General features: G+C 31.9%; 1 protein-coding gene across 1 annotated transcript; it reads left to right on the top strand.

Moving 5' to 3' along the window:
- Positions 1 to 1,429: 1,429 nt before the first annotated feature.
- Positions 1,430 to 3,098, top strand: LOC114424143 (zinc finger BED domain-containing protein RICESLEEPER 2-like). The gene is made up of 3 exons (XM_028391000.1): positions 1,430 to 1,999; positions 2,311 to 2,516; positions 2,639 to 3,098. The coding sequence occupies exons 1-3, from the start codon at positions 1,430 to 1,432 to the stop codon at positions 3,096 to 3,098; spliced, it is 1,236 nt and encodes a 411-aa protein (XP_028246801.1).
- Positions 3,099 to 20,540: the final 17,442 nt, after the last annotated feature.

The raw sequence follows: 20,540 nt of genomic DNA on the forward strand, positions 1-20,540 counted from the left end.
TAAAGAGACATGAGAAGTGACTTTTCATCGAAAGCCATGAGATGTGACTCTTGACTAAGGGTCATGAGATGTGAGTCTTCACCAAGGTTTAAGGGATGTATATCATTAAAAGGTTAAATATCTTCACTAAAAGGGATGAGATGATCTATTAATAAAACCAATCTAAATGAAAAAAAAACACTACAAAACAAAAAAAAAATAAAGGAGTCACCAGATTCTTTGTACACTATATTCCATCCAATATCTACATATATTGTTAGTGATGAGTCGAGCCTAATGGTTCATGCTCCATTTCATTCCTCTGATAGGATGTGACATTGGGGCATAAGTTTTTATATTAATTGTATGATGTTAGTCTATTTTATTTTACCTCACTGATTTTACAAAATATTTTTTTAATTTTTGACTGCCTTATTTTGAGTCGAATATGTTTTTAATAAGTTTTAATTGATAATAGTGAAGTGAATGTGAATCTTTTACCCAGGTGAATTTGTTTACCGATATTTTTATATATTTTATTCATTTATATATATGTTGGAGTAGAGGGTGTCACATATTTTGTATCAGAAATGCAAATTTTGATGTGATTGTAAAGCAATTGAGTTTTGCAATGTTAATTTTTTTTACTAAAAATGATACTGAGAAACATTAAGCAGAAAATAGAAGTAACCTTGGTATATATTTATGTTTGGAAGACATATTGATCTCCCCTGTGCAATTAGTGTTAGACCATATCCTTGTAGGCTTGAAAACACTGAAAGTTAATGGCTCTTATATGGAACTTCTTTTCAGAAGAAATAATTCTTATTTTATGTTCTATGATGCATGTTTTTTCTTTTCTATTTTGCTAGCTTAAAAGGAAGTACAAAAATGGTGTTCTTTCATTCAATGATTCACTCATAATATTTGCCTTTGCACAACTTTTTTTAAGTAGTTTGAAAAATAAAAAATGTTATGCAAGTAGTCACAAACAATAGAACTAATTATGTATTGACTAATAAATTTCATTATTTGTTAAATTTGTACTATAGCCAAGAAAAGTGTCTATACAATGATTAATTTTTCAGAAATTAGCAAAGATATACTTGCTTAGAATAAACCTAGATAAAACTAATCATCATTATCAAGATACCAGAGCCATAATTCGGTAATCTGGAACATTAGCTAGAAATATTACTGCATATAGTGATATTTAATTTAGTTTACTGCATATACTTTACTGCCATGTTGATTTTACAAACAGAGGAGCTTAATTCAGATTTTTTCATTGATTGATTTTCATTATAATTTAAAAAAAAAAATGGAGCTTAATTCTAGTGTATAATTAAAAAATCTACGTGTTTATCATTCTACTTTCAGCATTTATCATACAACTTGTTTGGGAAAAACTTTTTATGATATTAGTGTTTTTTTTCTTTCCAGAAAAGTAATGGAAGATATTAGTTTTTCACCAGAACGAATTTACCCTATTCCTTCACCAATTAATGAGCCTCCTTCACCTTCACCTTCACCAATTGATCAAACTCCTTCACCTATTCAAGTTGATCTTTCACCTTCTCCTTCACCTATTAATGTTGATCATACTCCTTCACATCATGAAGATGAAGTTAATAATGCGGAGGCGCAAGGAGAAATATGTAGGCTGAAAAGTAAGATTTGGCAGCATTTTAAAAAAATTAAAGTCAATGGTTTGGATAAGGCTGAATGCAAGTATTGTAAGAAACTTCTTGGTGGAAAATCAAAAAATGGAACCAAGCATTTGTGGCAGCATAATGAGATTTGTGTTCAGTACAAGATTTTTATGAGAGGGATGAAGGACCAAACATTTCTTACACTTAAGGTCGTGCAAGGAAAGCAAGAGTTGGGTACGGGAACTTATGATGCAAAATGTGCAAGGGAAGAGCTAGAAAAAGCAATTATTATGCATGAGTATCCACTATCAATTATGGATCACCTAGGTTTTAGGAGATACTCTGCTGCCCTCCAACCTGTGTTTCAGGTTCGCTAACAAAACCCATTTTTCAAGTACGCAAAAAAATATATTAAAGATACATTTATTGATTTATAACTATTAATAAATGTAATTATTTCCTTTGATGAATGTATTTTTTATTTTTAAATTATCCTTTAATATATATAACTATTTTTATTTCTTTCATGAACTTTTCATATGTTATATGTAACTACTACCATTTTTCTGAAAGAAAACTGTTATCACTATTTTCTTTAACTATTTTTAATAAAGATAAAGACATGAAGTGTCTCTTTTTCAGCTGGTATATTATTAAATAAAATAGTGATATTGTTTAGGTTCCTACTACAAACACAATTAAGAAGGAGATAGTGAAAATCTATGAGAATGAACGAGCTACAACTTTGAAGTTGTTGGATAGTCTTGATGGAAGAGTGGCCATTACATCAGACATGTGGACTTCAACAAGTCAGAAGAGGGGGTATATGGCTATTACAGCTCATTACGTTGATGGCTGTTGGAATTTACAAAGCCAGATTTTGAGGTAATAAAACAATTTGAACTTTTTATATTATTAGGCCTTTTATTTTATAAAATGATTGAATATGATTATATTATATCTCTTTTTTTGGTTGTTTTTATATTATATCTCTATTTTTATGTTAGGTTCATTTATGTTCATGCTCCTCATACAAGTGATAGACTTTGCAATGCATTAACTGACTGTTTGATGGATTGGAATATTGACACAAAACTGTCAACTATCACCCTAGATAATTGTACCACAAATGATGCTATGATTGATAAAATTAAGGATAAATTGCACTTAGGTAGTTTGCTTAGGGATGGGTCTTTACTTCACATGCGTTGTTGTGCTCACATCCTTAATTTGATAGTAAAAGATGGGTTGGAAGTGGTGAAAGAAGGTATAGAAAATATTCAGGATAGTGTGGCATATTGGACAGCAACACCTAAGAGGAAGGAAAAATTTGAGGAAACGGCTAAACAGTTGAGAATCCCTTACACTAAGAATTTGGCATTAGACTATCCAACTAGATGGAACTCAACTTATAAAATGCTTGAAATTGCCATAGGATATGAAGATGTATTTCTTCAATTAAAGTAGCGAGAGTCTCAATATACTTGTTTGCCAAGTACTTTACAGTGGCAATTTGCAAAGGATGTTTGTGGGAGATTGAAGTTGTTCAATACTATCACTGAATTATTTTCTTCTACTAAACATCCAACTGCTAATTTGTATTTTCCAAATATATGTGAGATTAAGTTGGCAATCAAACAATGGATTACCTCTCCTAACCCAATGATTCAACAAATGGCAAAAAATATGATGATCAAATTTGATAAATATTGGGGTGTGATTCATAATGTGATGGGAGTTGCTACTATTTTAGATCCTAGGTACATGATGGAGTTGCTTGAGTATTATTATGAAAAATTGTATGAACATGATTCTTTTACTCAAGTGAGGTGCATTCAACAATTGTGTTATGACTTAGTTTCTGATTACCAAATGAAAATGAACAAAGACTCTTTTGGTAGTAATGTTGGTGATGTTACTGGTAGTGAAGTTGTTGGTAATGCATTATCTAAGTATGATAGATTTATTATAAGGAAAAAAAGGGCTAGAAGTTCTTATGTTAAATTAGAGTTAGACCACTATTTAGAAGAAGAGGTTTTACCAAGAGCTGTTGACTTTGATATTTTGATGTGGTGGAAGTTTAATGGTGTTAAGTATCCAACAGTTCAAGCAATTGCTAAGGATATATTAGCTATTTCGGTATCTACCATAGCTTCAAAATCCACATTTAGCACTGGTGGTCAAATATTCAGCCCACATCATAGTTGACTTCAATGGACTACTTTAGGGGCTTTAATGTGCGCTAGAAGTTGGTTGTGGAGTGGTGAAAATACTAGTAAAGTTTTATTCGTATATGTTGTTAAATTGATATTTGTGTTTATTCAAGAACTAATACTTGTAATGTATTTTTATAGGTTCTATGAGCTATAAAGTTGTTGCTGAATGTGCTAATGTAATGAATGAAATGGTTTCAGATGAAGGTAAATAATGTTCTAAATTTCATTTTTTTTGTTATTATATAATATAAGCTTTTGTTCTAATTTTTATTTCTTTTATGCAGGTGAAATGATGGGTGCTGGTGTCACTAATTTGGAGGAATGATTAACATTTATTTGCTGAACAATTTAAGTTGTTTCTTTTTTTATTATGTAATTTGAAAGAATGAAACATGTTTAAGTTGCTGATGTAACATTCCATTTTTCATATATAAATTTTTTTGTTAAAAAAATAGAGTTTAGAAAATGATGAGGTTTTTTTATAATTAAATAAATAAGGAGAAATAAATTTATTAATTAAAATAATGGTTTGAGAGAAAATAAAAAGAGTATTTTATTTATTCATTTGATAGGAAAAAAAATAGAGTTTCTTTTTATAAAATAAAAAAAATAAATAAATAAAGAAAATAATAGGTTGAGTATCATAGCTATAAATAGAGACATCTTAGGTAAGTTTTTGACGATACTTCCTACGCCTCCTCTTCCTTTCAATTTTGTTTTCTCTTCTCCTCCTCTAAAAACCCTATCTTTTCCCGCATACTGCCAAACCTGTCTCAGAAAAAGGGCAATCTCGGACTCATTCACCGTTGGATCATCATGAAATTTGGGCACCAGGTTCGAAACACATTTCTGAACATTCTCACCATTGGGAGTTATGAAAACATGTCTGACCTGAGAGAAATACCCTTTGCATCGTAGCTTTTTCTTTTTCCATAGAAACCCAAAACCATCTCAGTAAAAATATGATCCTGGATTCGTTAACCGTTGGATTGTCGTGAAATTTTGATATGAGGATTGTGATTCATTTCTGAGCATATTCACTGTTGAGATTTCTATAATAAGGTCTGTTGAGGGAGAAATACTCATCACACATAGATAGTGGAATGGAGGCTTCAATCCCTTCTCCATCTCTCTAACGTTTGGGAACCCTATCAGAGCAGTCAGAGGAAAAACTTGAGGAATTTCAGGAAACCTCTAGAGACGCCGCTATTGTTGTCACAATACACATGTGAGTCCACTTAGAGGTAAGGGATGAGTTTATCGCAATTGGAGTTAGAATGAACATGTGTAGGGATCCTTGGAGGATTAAATTGCGTTTATTTTGGGATGTTTATTAAATTGTAATTTTTCCTTTATGATTATAAATACAATATTGATGTCCTGATGCAAATTGGTTGATAAAATAGGGTACTCTTGGTGTTTTCATTTTTTTATACTCTTTGTGAGTAGGTGATAAAATGAACCTGTGATGAATGGTGAAATACATGTGTATTGAGATGTGTGTATTGAGTTGTGAGCTATGAACTGTCCAATCATACAATTGTAAGACCCTTTAAGGGAGACAAGTTTTTGCGTGACGAGTATTGTGATGAGATCCACTGTGCGAACCCGACGAGTTTAATCACAAGTGTGATGAGATAAAATTATTTTGAAAACAATTGAAAAGTCGTGTGTATTGCATAGTTCATAGGTAAAGTGTAAATGATTCATGACGTGTGATAACATGTTAAATTGGGATCATACCATTGTGATTGAGACCGAGTGTATGTGATAAATTGAGTATGTATTGACTTGTAATATATATGTGCATTGAGATGTTGTGTGCATTGAGTTATGTAGTATGAATTATACAATCACATGACTATAAGACCCTTTAAGGGCGATGAGTTAATGCACGACGAGTATTGTGATGGGAACCACTGTGGGGACCCGACGACTTTAATCACAAGTGCGACGAGATAAAATTTTTTGAGAATAATTGAGGTGTCGTGTGTTTTATACAGTTCATAGATAAAGTCTGTGTGCTAAAATGTTTTCTAGGTTGGGCCTGAATCAGGAGGGAGAGGCCCTAACGCACTCTTCGGAGTGTAGGCCTTGGGGGTAAATATACCCGGTTTAAGTGCTCCTTTAAGCCTATGTTGATCCCATATGGTTGGAGCATTTTCACAAAACAGCGTGACCCTAACTGGTTTCCCTATGATTTTACCTAGTGAGAGTGACCTGACTTGCTAGTGTGTGGTTTGTCTTGTCATGTACTCCTAGGCGCCCAACGAGGATTTTCACTGACATGGTACCACATTGCATATAGGATTGAGTCTTAGTGTACATGTTGTATAACGCGTGTGTATTGATCGATATTGATTGATTTAGTGATATTGTGTTTTGATCATTGAGTACGTGAATGTTGTGAAAACGGATGAGACGTGTGGTGTTGTGCAACAAAGTGGTGAAATGACATGAGCTATGTTTAAGTCAGTTTTATTTTGTTTATATGATATTTATACCCACATGTTGTCTTGTTTCTCTCCATTAGTTAGGAATATGATAACTCACTCCATGTGTGTTGTTTGTGTTTGGATCTTGTGATGATCTCAAACTTTGTGTTCGTGGAAGCAGATGACTAGGTGAATTGCTTTAAGGAACCTTGTGCTGAAGAACGTCAGGACACAATGCTTTGATAGGATGTGACATTGGGGCATGAGTTTTGTTTAATTACATGATGTTTTGAGCAAAAAAAAATGTTTCTGACAAGTTTATCTGGTAATAATGAAATGAATGTGAGCCTTTTACCCTTTTGAAAGGATTTTATTTAAATGTGTTTTAAGAACTTTAAATTAATTATGATTTCTTATTTCTTTTATTATTAGTACATATATGTGTGGGGTAGAGGGCATCACGGCTGAACAGAATCATATGCTAAACAGAATGAAACATGTTGAAGGACAACCAACATAGTATATTAGTATCTCTTTTTTTGCTAAACAGAATCATATGCTACTTTTTGTTGGGACAACATATATTTAGATGGTACTGTATTTTGGGGGGAAATAAATATGCATGTCCTTAATTCCTCATGCAATACCCAAATTTTATGATTTTAATTGAATTGATTGATTTGTTTAAGTAATTTTTTAAATTATGATAATGATCCCATATTTTGAATTTGGCTTTGTTATTGTTTTTTTGCTACGTAATTGCTTTTTAGCCCCAATTTTTTTTTCCATTTTTTCCAAAAAGTTACAATATTTTTTCTTTTTTTAAAAAAAAATTTAATCAATACTAGCGGGGGCGTGGCGGAGGTGGGAAATGCATTACCCGTCCCCGTTTCACCCCGTTGCCATGCCTAGTAGTGTTGTAATTTGTTGATATATTTTTCTTGTCTAACAGTATTCAGACATAAATCCTTCACATTTTTAACCTTTTCCATGTAAATCCTTCCTTCTTCCTCAACCATAACCAACCTTATTAAGTTAGCGACCGCATCACTTGTGAATGATCCATCTCGTTCGTTCTTAGGAATTGAATACCCCATCTTCTTCACTTCCAACACCCTTGAGTTCAATCCGTGGTCTGCAAGAAACATTAACAAAACTAGAGGTTTTTCATTCTAAACAACCTCCACCACAGAGGTCCAACCAGAGTGAGTCAAAACCCCACCAACTGCCTTGTGGCTCAATACCTTCAACTATGGTGCCCAACCGGGGCTTACTATTCCACACCATTTGGTTTGCTCTTTGAACCTTTTTGGTAACTGTAACATATATGGGTCACATGGCCCACGTTGAACCCTTAGCAGACAAAAAAATGAATATTTGATTCCTCCAAACCTAGAGCTATTTGTGTCACTTCAACTTGACTTGGTTTTGCTTAGTTTCCAAACGACACGTACACCACACTCCTACATTGTTTTTTGTCCAACTAATTATTCATCCACTGCCATGTGGTGTTATCCTCGTCTCCCTCGAATTCTCTATTGATGAGTTGACCCACGGGGATAACCAATTTCTGGTAAATGTTCTCTAGCATTTCAAACCACTTTGGTTTGAACTCGGTACACCTTTTAATCACTACAATATCACAGTTCTAGATAACTACACCAAAATGGTACATGTCAAAAATGCTTGAGTCATTATCAGAGACAACATCAAAGTTTCTCTTCATCTTAAAGTGTCGATAAGCCACAATTGTCGAAAAAGAGATCCGCGACGAAGGAACTATGAAGTCTTTGATTTTTGCTCTGACGGGATCATCACCAATGAGAACTGTGTGAATGTATGTATACATGATTTTGATGATGTAAAAGAAGAATCTAACAAGGCTGCTTCAAATGATAAGCATTTTCTTCAAGAATAATTCAAGATTGCTTCAACAAACAAAGCCTTGTTTCAAGATTCACTAAAGACCAAGTCTTGCCTTAAAACAAAGTGCTTTCAAGACATGCAAGGCTCTGGTAATCGATTACCAGGAAGTGTAATCGATTACCAGAAGACAGGGTTGAGCAATAGCTGTTGAAAAGGATTTTGAATTTTCAACATGTAATCGATTACCATATGTCTGTAATCGATTACTAGCAACGAAATTTCTGAAATTCAAATTCAAAAGTCATGACCCTTCAAATTATAACTGTGTAATCGATTACACAAACATTGTAATCGATTACCAGTGGAGAGTTTTCAGAAAATCTGCCAACAGTCACATCTTTTCATTGGATTTGTGAATGACCATCAAAGGCCTATAAATAGGTGACTTGGGCACGAATTAAAGAAAGAGTTTTGATTGATCAAAATGTTTTATCCTCTCAAAAGATTAAGAGAGTTTTGCTTGGCAAAAATGTCTTATCCTCTCAAAAGACAATGAGAGAGATTCCAAAAGAACTTCATTGTCAAATGCTCTCTCAAAAGAAATGCTTGACCAAACACTTGCAAAATCTATAAGGATTCTTACATGAAATTCATTGTAATATTCTTCTCTTGAAGAGAGATTTCTTCTTCCATTCTTCTTATTCAATGAGATTGGCTAAGAGACTGTGAGTCTCTTGTTGTAAAGCATCTGAACACAAGGGATGGATTGTCCCTGTGTGGTTCAGACTTTGTAAAGGATTTTACAAAGATAGTGGAAGTCTCAGGTGGGTTGCTTGAGTACTAGACGTAGGCACGGGTTGTGGCCAAACCAGTATAAAACTGTGTTTGCATTCTCTCTTCCCTTATCTTATTTATTTTGTTGCAATCAATTGTGTCTTGCATGTTTAAAGAACATTGTTAAATTGATTGTTGTTGCTTTTTCTGCATTCTAAGCCTATCCCTCTTAAGATTATTGAGGTATCAAGGTCTAACAAACTGAAGGGGGTCCGATGAAGCCCATACATGGTGAAGTACAGATGTTATAAAAGGAACTCTTTATACCAATTTTAGAATCCAAAGTGTCTGCCCAGAAGAGAATTAGGTCATAGAAATGCCAATCAACTTTGGAAGATTTGAGAAAACAGGTCAAGGGTTCTTTCAAATCATCGTAGGCTTTTTTGAGATACTGAACGACATCATAAGGGACATCAATGGTGGCTTCAACGTTTTCTGGAAGGTTGTCCACTTTGGGCAGTGCAAGCTTCATAAATTTGATGAATGAAGCCAAGTTTGGGGACAATTTAGGAAGACACTCTATGTTTCTTGGGGTGGACACGAAACTAATATGATGACCCTTTTGAGCAATGAGCTTGGCAAGTTCAAGGCTTGGGATTAAGTGTCCGAAGGCTAGCCATGGAAACATTACTAGGTTTGACAAAATTTTTGTTTTATTAAGAACTCAATGCAAAAAAATTATTATGGACCAAAAAAAGTTTAAGTCTTTATTTAACTAGCAAACATTATATTTTGTTTATTGAATATATTAAATTTAAGAAATATTATATTTAATAAGAGTATTAAATTTAATTATATATTATATTTAACAAATATATTAAATAATAGCATTTAATGTTAATATAAATACTACATTGATAGCATTAAATATATACATTACTAAACTTGCTCAAATCCGGTTTACTTTATGTGTGTGTTGTATTCATGATGATATAAAATCTTTTCTTGAATCTTTTGTGGGCTTTGTGTACGTGGCCCAATAGAAATAATTTATCTTCTTTTATCTCATCCTAAACCTAAAGTATTTGGGAAACATTAATAGCATTAAATATGTACATTTTAAACTTGTCCAAATCTTGTTTACTTTATGTGTGTGTGTGTTGTATTCTTGATGATATAAAGTCTTTTCTTTGAATATTTAGTGGGCCTTGTGTTCATGGCCCAATAGGAATAATTTATTTCTTTTTATCTCATCCTAAACCTAAAGTGTTTGGGAAAGGTGTGTTGTCGCCTAGGGTCATCATACGAAGCGTTGTTGAATTTGTGAGGGCGAATCAGAGGAGCACCACTTCGAAATTACTACAATTTCATCATTCAAGGTAAGGCGTAATGGAAATTGTTTTTCATAGGTGTGTCATCAGCCATGGGTAGAGGGGTTGACCTTAAACCCTAATAGGATTGATGTGTCAGTTTTTTTTCTTCAAATTGGATGGATTATGTGCACCCTGGGCACAAATTTAATAATTACTTTATGTATCTTGAGTGCTTAATTGATGGCACACTTTTCCCCCTTTTGATGTTCTTGAAGAATTAAGGATTTAGAGATAATTGTTTGATTCGTGAATTGTTGTTGAGATTGTTTTTGTTACTTTCAAAAACTAAGAACATGTTAGGAATCAAATGTAGAACCATAATTATGTGTTGAGTGTTTGAGAATGAATTGGAGCCCTCGAGAGGCCTAGAAAGGCACAAATTGTGAACTTATGTTCTATAGAATCACATGTCAATGTTGAATATCAATTCAAGTGCTAAGCTTGGAAAAGGCAGAGAGCATGTGAGCTTTTTTACCTCCTAGCACTAAGTGTCACAAACCCCAAATGGCACTAAGATCCAAATATGGGGTTAATCCTTAAACAAGAAGAAAGCAACCCATTCTTTGGCCTCTTGGGATAGCGTGGGGGGTTTATGCGTTGAGCGTAGGAACCCCAGCCTTGTTTTGTGAGATTAATGAATGAATTAACTAACCAATGACTTTGGAAACACCAATATTTATACCTTCACCTTTGAGCTTACATATGGCAATGGTTTTATACAAATAATATAAAATTTGTTGTGAAAGTATACATACATATATACATACATATTTGATCAATTAGAACTTATACTTGGAGTAAAACAACACTAAGAGGTTGTTTTTTTGTTTATTTTGGAGCATATGATTTTCTTAAAAATCTTGTAGTGGTTGTTTCTAAATTGTTGTAAGGGTTGGTATATCATTTATATTTTTTAATTCATTCTCTTTGTTGATCAATATGTATGTATGTATGAGTCTCTCCTCTCCCACACACTATCTTTTCATAGCAAAATATATTTTCATTTATGATTGAATAATTAGATAGACGAAATCAAATACAGAGAAGTTTCTATTCAATGCAATTCAATGTTTGCTTAGTTTGAGATCAATATTGTGTTAGAACTTTTTTTTTTTTTAATTCACAATATAAATTTTTCTTTCTAAATTCTGATTACATATATTTATATTAATTATTAAATTTTGATAAAGAATATAAGGAATTTAACTATCTTCTTGTTTGTGTTACATTAATGCAGGAAGAATTGTAAAGAAATTTTGATAAGGATGAGTCAATCAAGACCAAATGAGGATGAGCCTATAGATGCAACACCGATATCCTTTTGCGTTTCTTACGACTATGATGTTAATTGTGGTGATGTGGTTGGCAATCCAACAAATTTGGTATAAATTTAATTCTTATTTAAAATTTATTTTATCAAAATAATTCAATTTTTCCATCTTAAACTTCTTGTATATATGACCTAATCATATATTTGCCTACTTTATCAAGAAAAAAAAAGTGTATTTCACATGTCAAATACTCTAACTTTTAATTTATTAGATTGGTTTATAAATATATTTTATCAAATTAAGATGGTTGTTTAACAAATTTGTTTTACTACCTTATAGGGTAACTAATTTATAAATTTTAAACTAAAAATTTAAGTGATAATTCTCAAACATATATAAGATCCAGAAGTACTTGACCATGCAACAATTGCACATTTGAACATTAAATCCTAAAAGAACACCCATGGTATTTGTACACTTTAAATATTTGTGTTGATTTTCATGAATTTGTTTCAAGATATATGCCTTATATAAACTTGAATTATGTATTCACATCAATTCATAAATTTACATACTAACAAGAAAATACATCTCCTTTAGTAGTGCCAAAAGTATCCATTAATAGCAATGACGATACTTTCGGTTCTAAAAAGACACTACATCATTGTAAATTTAAATTTGTTTTCATTTTTATCAATATGTTTATCTTACATACTTTTGTATTATTAGAATGAAACTCCTTCTCTGACACAAAGTTCACGGCCAAAGAGAGGAAGACGTTCCAAACCATTACCTGATGAATGGCTGAAAAATTGGGAAGTTGAAAGATTTGATAAGGTACATAATCCAATTTAAAATGAAAAATTCTATGTTTGTTTATTTTATTCCATCATGAGTTAAGATAATGAAACTGAGTATAAGTAAATTTTCTTCATTAGTTGTCTCATTATGAAAAATTTATAGAGAAAATTACCAAACTTCTTTGTATATATAGTTGGAATTATTGATAAATATTATACATAGTGGATATAGAGATTTTATTTCTTAAAGTTAATAGTTAGTTTTAGCATATAGTTTTTTTTTCAAACTAGAATGAGTAGATTTTACACAAGATTCTTTAACATAGAAAAAATAAGTATTTATTATTCAATTAATTTATAATATTTTAATACAAATGAAAAATAAGTGATCAAGATTTGTGCTCAAATTAAGCTCTTTAGACTATATTATTATTTCATTTACTATATATATAAGTCATTTACTATATGTTTAACATTAAATTAGCCTTCAATATAATAGTCAATGTATGATAAAAAATTAAAATGTTAGTGAAACCACTATAATTTTATGATAAATAATTATACTTTTATAGACCATTCTAGTATAGAGCATTGACCTATGTCAGGAATACATCAATTGTTAATAAAATATATCATACTTTAAGTGTGGACCCATAATGTCTAGTAAGATAATTTAATTTGATAGACAAAGACTACATCAACAAAGGATAACAATTTACATATCTTTTTGTTGATAAATGAAAAAAATAATGGTAACATAAGAAATTTTAGGAAAATCAGCTTTACAAATAGCATATTACATGAAAATGACATATATGTAGTAGGGTTAATACCTAATACATCAATTAGACAATAAGCAATGCCCATGTTTTACTTGTGGAAACATAATTTGAAGTAGTAAACTTTATATGATCAATAAGTCTAATGAGATTATAAATATCATTATTCCAAATGAGTAAAAAAATGAAATATTTGATTATATAAGATTTAGTGTCTTGCTTTCATGTCATCAAATAATTTTGTAATCACAATATACTTGTTGTCTTCCATATACCTCAATCATTGCATTGCAATTTACTATTTATTTTATTCCACAAGTCTCCATCTCTCTAAATTTACCCATAGCCTCTGAGAACATACCAATATTTCCATATACTCTCACTAGTGTACTATTATACTCCTTGTCCAACCTAATCAAGAGGTGTTTCATTTCATCATATACATTTAGGGTGTGCATGTCATCAATGTGCTTACCCTTAGAATATCCATCCATCAAAGTACTATAACTCATCAGATTGGGCTAGATCTTAGTAGTCATCCTTACAAGATCCATTTGTGCACCTTTACATACGATGCACATGTATTATAATTGTACATTCCTTATCAACTAAAAAGTTATTATAGAGTTGTCACCTACTCTTTGGGACCCAATTTTTAGAAATCAATTGTACATACACCAATCCACCAAACAATTGGTAACCACACCAAAAAATAAAAAATTATTTCAAAGGAAATTTCCCCTTTGTCGCCCTACACCGATAATAACATTGTAGGCAATAAAATTAAGTTCAAAGCCAATGTATTTTCATGCTCTCTAATCCTAGCCCTTCAATTAGATTCAAGACACGATGAATCTTCTTTAACCTACCATGGACCCTAATCACGTTGCTCCTCAACTTCCTCTAGAAATTACTGTTAGTGGTCCAACTCATGGAAAAATCCTAGCTCGGTGGCTAGTAGGAGTTCACCAGTTTTTGTAATTACCTTAAGAGTGTGTTTGGATAAAAAATTTTAATTGAGGAAACTAATTTATCATGGAATTTAAATTGTTGTAATCTAAAATTCATTGTTTGGATTTTTTTATGAAGAATTTAAATTTTTAGAATTTTAAACAACTAAAAATGTGGAATTTCAATTTCCTCCTAAAAGGTGAGAAATTAAAATTATTTTCTTGATATAAGAATCTTCTAAAACGTTCATGTATTTCCTTTATAACCTTCATCCTCTCTTTAACCTGAAAGTTCCTGAAATCCTGTTCTTGAAGAAACACCGTCGGAACTCATGGAACATCAATCAGGTGTGGGTGTAGGGGGACATGTAGAACTGCACCCACCAATCTGAGGAGCAGTTGTCATATCCATCACACGGCGGAGGTGCTCGACGGCGCGGAGGGCCTAAGTCATGCCTTGCACGGTTGACTAAATGATGTGGTCGGGTGTGGTGATGAACGTCGTTGTGTCCCTGTTCTCCTGAGACTTCCCATGCCACATCAGTATTCTTCTCCTTGGAAGCACACCATCCATATCTTCTTTTCTCTTTGCATTCATTTTATTTCACCTCACAATTTCAATTTTTTTGTCCAAACACGAAATTTGGAAAATAAAAGAATTTCAATTGAAGTATTTGAAATTCTTAAAATTTAAAATTTCTCAGAATTTTAAATCCCTCATCCAAACACACTCTAAGCTAACAAACACAATCCTTGACAACATAAAGGTTGTGTTCATAATTAAGCAGAACATTATCTATTGCAAAAACATCATTATTAACATATCTATAATCTGTTGTGTATATGTATGTACATTAAAAATCTTATTTTATTTTAATATATTAGAATTTAGTTAAAAAGGAATTTTCTAAATAAAATTAAACCTACCTCTCTCGAGTTTTATGATTTACAGTCTCACAACCATCCTAACAATCAATAACACTCAAAGGCGATTGGTGAGGTCCTACGTAGTCTTTCCAATGTTACTAATGGTTTTGTTCTCGTAGATAATGGATTGCTTATTATGAAGCTATTTTTATGACAATGAGGATTATGTTTGTTTTCTTAAGTAGTTTACCATACTATCGACCACTTCCTAGCCACTCAAGAACTTATGATTTTGCCATGAGTGGGGTCACATATAGTACTTGCCAAGGAGAATTGGGTTTGACACCCTGGCAGGTTAAAGAAGATAAATCTTGCTTTTAATTTTTTTAAAGAATCTTGCAATAGTGGGTATTGAAACATTTTTTATTCCTTTTATGATGAAACTTGATTATTTGAGTTATTATTTTGTTTTGTGAAGAAATGGACTTGTGGTGTTGTTTTATGACTATGATGGTCAACACAATTTTGCTTGATTTTTGTTGGATGCCTTAGGATGATTGTTTTATGGTTAAAATCATAGTTTCAAAAATTACCTTGAATTAATTGATCTAACCAGTTGGACCAAGAACTAGTGGTATAATCGGTCTCAGCCACTTATTGAATTAGATATGCCATTGATCCAATTGGACCTTACGCGATTGAATCAGTGAACCGGTCTAGTAGAACCAATATTTATTATTTTTCTTTAAAATGCAAGTTTTAATGAAAAGACTAAAAAAATCCAAGAATTGAACTCAAGACCTAAAAGTTATTTAGTATAACAACTTACCTATAGATCCATGATTAATTAGTATACTTATGACACAAATAATACATACATACATATATATAAATATATATATATATATATATATATATATATATATATATATATATATATAGACACACACACACACACATTATGTTAGTAGATGATTCTTGCCATTCAATTACTAACTCACTAGTTGGACCAGTCACTCATTAATCTAGTACCTTGATTGGTTCAATTTTTAGAACATTAGATGAAATGGTGATAAAAAAAATTTGGAAATTTTTGTGTGACATTGTGAAAATTCTTGAATTTTCCAAATTATTTTAATTCTTCCTTACATTCATAAAATTAAAATATCCAAACTGTTCAATTGTTGTTGAACATTTTTTATCTCATTTTATTATACTTCAAACTATTTAATCCCTTTATACCCAGATATAATTAATCAGAATATTGTTTCACTTACTCATTCTTAACCCTTAATTACCAAGGGCCAAGAGTCTTTATGGCTTAAAGTCGAGAGTGATGAAAAATCCTTAGATACCTTATTTCTAAGCTCATAATTGTAAACACCCCCCCCCCCTCTTTTTCTGTGTTTATTTGTCAGTTTTACATTTTCCCATTTAACATGCTATGAATGAATGAATTGCAACATCAACTTTTTTTTTACAATTATTTTTAATCTTGCTATTTTTCTTTGAAGGAGGTTGAGAGATATGAGAATGAAGGAATTCGTATTTGACGTCAAAAAGTAAAGACACAAGACAAAGAAGAAAGCAACCGCAAAACCAAAGAAGAAACAAAAGTGAGTGTACTTACTTTCAAAATGAAGAGTTCTAGCTCACAACAAATTCCCCATCACATTTTTTCTAACACATCTTTTACCATTGGTTAAAATTTATTGAAAACTAGTAAGAAAGAGTATATTAGATATAGTGGTAGTAGAACTTCTTCTTCTTCTTCTTCTTCTTCTTCTTTTTTTACAATAACTTAGAAAGGTATAGTTCTCTTTTATTACTTAGGTGCATGTAGAGTTTGACATTTTAAATATCAATTCAATATGATATTTTAAATTTTACCATCAATATATTCAAGGAAAAAAACATTCTTATTAATGTTTTACATTTTTTTTAATTTAACTACAAGGACTTTTTGGAAGATCATAGGTATAGTGAGTATGCTTATTTTGGGAGTTTGAAATCTTTTTCATTACTATTGAAAAATACTATTTTTAAATATTGCTAAAATTTTAATAAAATGATGGATAAATTTTTTAGAGTATACATATTTTGGTTGTTCTGTATTTTCCTTTACTATTTAAAAAGTTTTAAAATATTGCTATTATTTTCAGGAATTTATTGTAGCTCAAGAGAAAAATAAAGAAGCAAAAGCTTAAGTGAGTATACATATTTTTAAATGTTTCATCATTTTCATTATTGTTCAATTTTTTTTATTAAATATTGCTAAATTTTCCAACAAATGGTTCTACCCAATGAGAAAAGCATAAAAGTCGAAGTTGCAGCAAGTGTTCTCACTTTGGATTTTTTTTTTTTTGTATTTTTCTTCACTTTTAAAAATTCTCTTTCCTTGTAAATTTTTGTTGAAATATTAAGAAATGTTTGCTAATGATGGAAAGAAAAAGAAGTGGAAATATTTTTTTATATAACATGAAAATTTAATTTTTAATGACAAAGTTTCTAGTTGATAAGAAAAAAAAACTACAAATTGGATTTAGCACAATATTCATTACTAAGCATGTATCATGCTTAACCATGAATTTTTCAGGAAATATGCTAGTTGCTCAAGGAAAAAGTGAAGCAAAAGATATGAGAGTCATTGTTGAAGAGTTTCTTTCTAAAGCTCATTACAAGCAGCTTCACATGTTCAACCCATGATCAACAAAAAGTTGATAATTTTATAATGTTCAAACTAAATGAAAACATTATCATCAATTTATTTAATACCTATGTTGAGAACCTTTATGTGATTTAGAATTTTCATATGATTTTATATTGACTTTCTATGCTGTATGAGATGTGTTAGAACTTGACTTATTTTATTTTTATCTTTTGTTTATTTCTTCCTCTTTTATTTTAAATTCCCATTATTTATAAAAAATGCTCCGAGGATGCGATTGGAGATTGACTGAGATTTCTATTGGTACTCAATCACTAATCTAGTTGGTTGGAGTTTTAATAATGTCACTTGGTGGTTGACATAGGAAGACTTGTCAAATCAAAGCTCTAATGAACAGGTGAAGGCCTCCCAAAAATGAGTTGTTGGTTCGTGTAGAGCAACTTGAACCATCCTAGGGCAATGCCTTGCATGAAAAATGAAAGTAGGGTAAGATGATGGGAAGGTGGTGTCTCGGTAAACTCAAAATATTCATTCTCTTGGTAGATCCATTCAAGCGGATTAGAATCATCAAATGGAGCTAGGCAAACCTTAGTGGTTTGAACCGAATAAACCAATGAATTGGGCAGAAGAGTTGTTGAAAATCAACTGCATATGCTCCTTGAAGGTGACTAACTCAGCAGCCATGGAGGAATATTGGTTATCTATATGGAGCTAAAGGTCCTTCATCTGAGTGAGACATTGTTTCAAGAGGTCCTTAACTTTAGAGGGAGGCACAGTGACTAATGAAAGCACCAATTGTATAGTGAATTGGGATAAAGATTCTCCTTCTAAGTAGGAAGGACTCCAAGGGTAAGAATTAGCTAAGAAAGAGTTCAAATGTCAATTCCCTACCTTATTTTCATTCAACATTGCAATATAAGGAAAAGGGATACCATCCTACTATCACGAATCTCAAAGCAAGTGGCATTAATCCAATGATTACATCATAACTGATTGAAATGCTAATGATAGAATTGCATACATTCAAGTGGGTGCTAAGAGTCTAAAACTTTCTAAGGAGTCATATAGCCACAGTCAACATGGCTTAAACGTAAACTTTTCTCCAAAAGGGAATTGTTTTCAATCTTTGAGGCATTTCTATTGTGGACTCACTTTCATTGACTGGTCCATAATGAGCATTGTCGTTCATTACCTCATTTGGGCTTAATGTTTCCCTTAACAACATATCATTGCCCTCCCCACCTAAAACAACCTTTTCCACAAGGTTAAAAGTAGGATAAGTCTTAATGAAAGTCTCGTCTTCCCATGTTGACTCTGAAGACGAAAAACCCTCCTAAAGAACCAACAACCAAGGGCAATCTCCTTTGTTTGAAAGAAGTGTGTGGTGGTTCAATTAAGGTGTCTGTAATAGAAGAGAGTGGCAAAATCTAAGTAGGAGGATCCCTTAGAAGGGTTTGAGTTTGGACACATGAAAAATCAGTTGAATGCAGGCTCCCTCCTGCAAAGCCCACTGGTATGTGACAAACCTGATAACGTGAACCAGCCAAAAAGTATTGCTTTGAAAGTTTCATATAACCATGATCCCAAACTATGGTCTGACGATACGACTAGAGTTGAAGCCACACCCAATCCCTTGATTGGTAGCTACGATCAAGACGGTGGCTATCCACTTGATTGCACATGCAGATTTTTATGTTGTTGCCATGTTCTCCTTAAAGAGATGCAAGTGATGCTGGTATTGAACCAAAAATCTGTTTTGAAAAAAAAAATAACATGGTTTTATTCTACAATTGACAGATAATGTTGTAATTGACTTACACCAACTAAATAATAGTAAAAATTATAAAAATAACATGATTTGTTGATTTGATCATAAATAAAAATATAGTTGTTACAAGCAATAAGTTACATTGTTACAAACATTAAAAAATATATAAAAAAAGCAACACAACAACAATAACTTACATTGTTATAGGCATTAAAAACTATAATATTAAAAATAAAAAAATAATCAAAATATAGTTGGTTTAGTTTTGATTGGATCGAGTTTGGAAAGTGTAAATTCAATACCTAAACCAATCAACATTGGGTTTTAATATTTTGATTCGAGTTAGACCCAAATAAGAAAAAAAATCATTGGTTTGGATGATTTGGTTTATTGTGTTGATTTGCATCAATAAACACCCCTAACATCATGTCGCAAAATTTTGGTTCCTTTATTATTAGTCCTTCTAAATTATTATCACAAGGCCATGTATTGTTTTCATCAACTAAGATGATGCAATCCTACCCCCCAAGGGCATTGGATAGAAAACTCTAAGAAGATTGGGCCAGAGATGCAAGAGAAGGTCCTAGGGTTCTCATGAGCCTTAGGGTAGATTTCGGGCCCATGGGCTAAGTATGAGCCCACTTATCTTTGTACACATTAGATTAAAGTTTCATTATTTTTGGGCCTTGTATTTAGGGCTCCATAATTTTAGTAGGGTACCCTAGAAATGTAGGATTTTACAGCCCTTGTATTTTAGGGCACCTAGACTAGTTTTTGAATTAGGGGTAGTTTTGTAATTTTACATGCATTAAGTGAATATTTGATGTGTGTATTGGGAAATAATTTTAATTGAATTGGGAGAAGCCCAATCCAATTAAATTTTAGAGGGGGAGGTGAGCATTTGCTTGCTACACCCCATTGTCACATCATATAGTCATACTTTGTGCATGTCCTTCATGCTTTACATGCCTCATGATACCTAAACACACTTAGTGGAGAATCTTGGACTTGATCTTCGATTAGTGGGCTGAACCATAGCTAAAATTCACTAATCATAATTAGTGAAATTTTGGCTCCACAATTTGACTCCACAAATTCAAGTGAAATTTGAATAGAAATTCAACTTTGATCATTTGAGAATT

Source organism: Glycine soja, chromosome 8 (genome assembly GCF_004193775.1).
Source record: "Glycine soja cultivar W05 chromosome 8, ASM419377v2, whole genome shotgun sequence".
Taxonomy (NCBI): Eukaryota; Viridiplantae; Streptophyta; class Magnoliopsida; order Fabales; family Fabaceae; genus Glycine; species Glycine soja.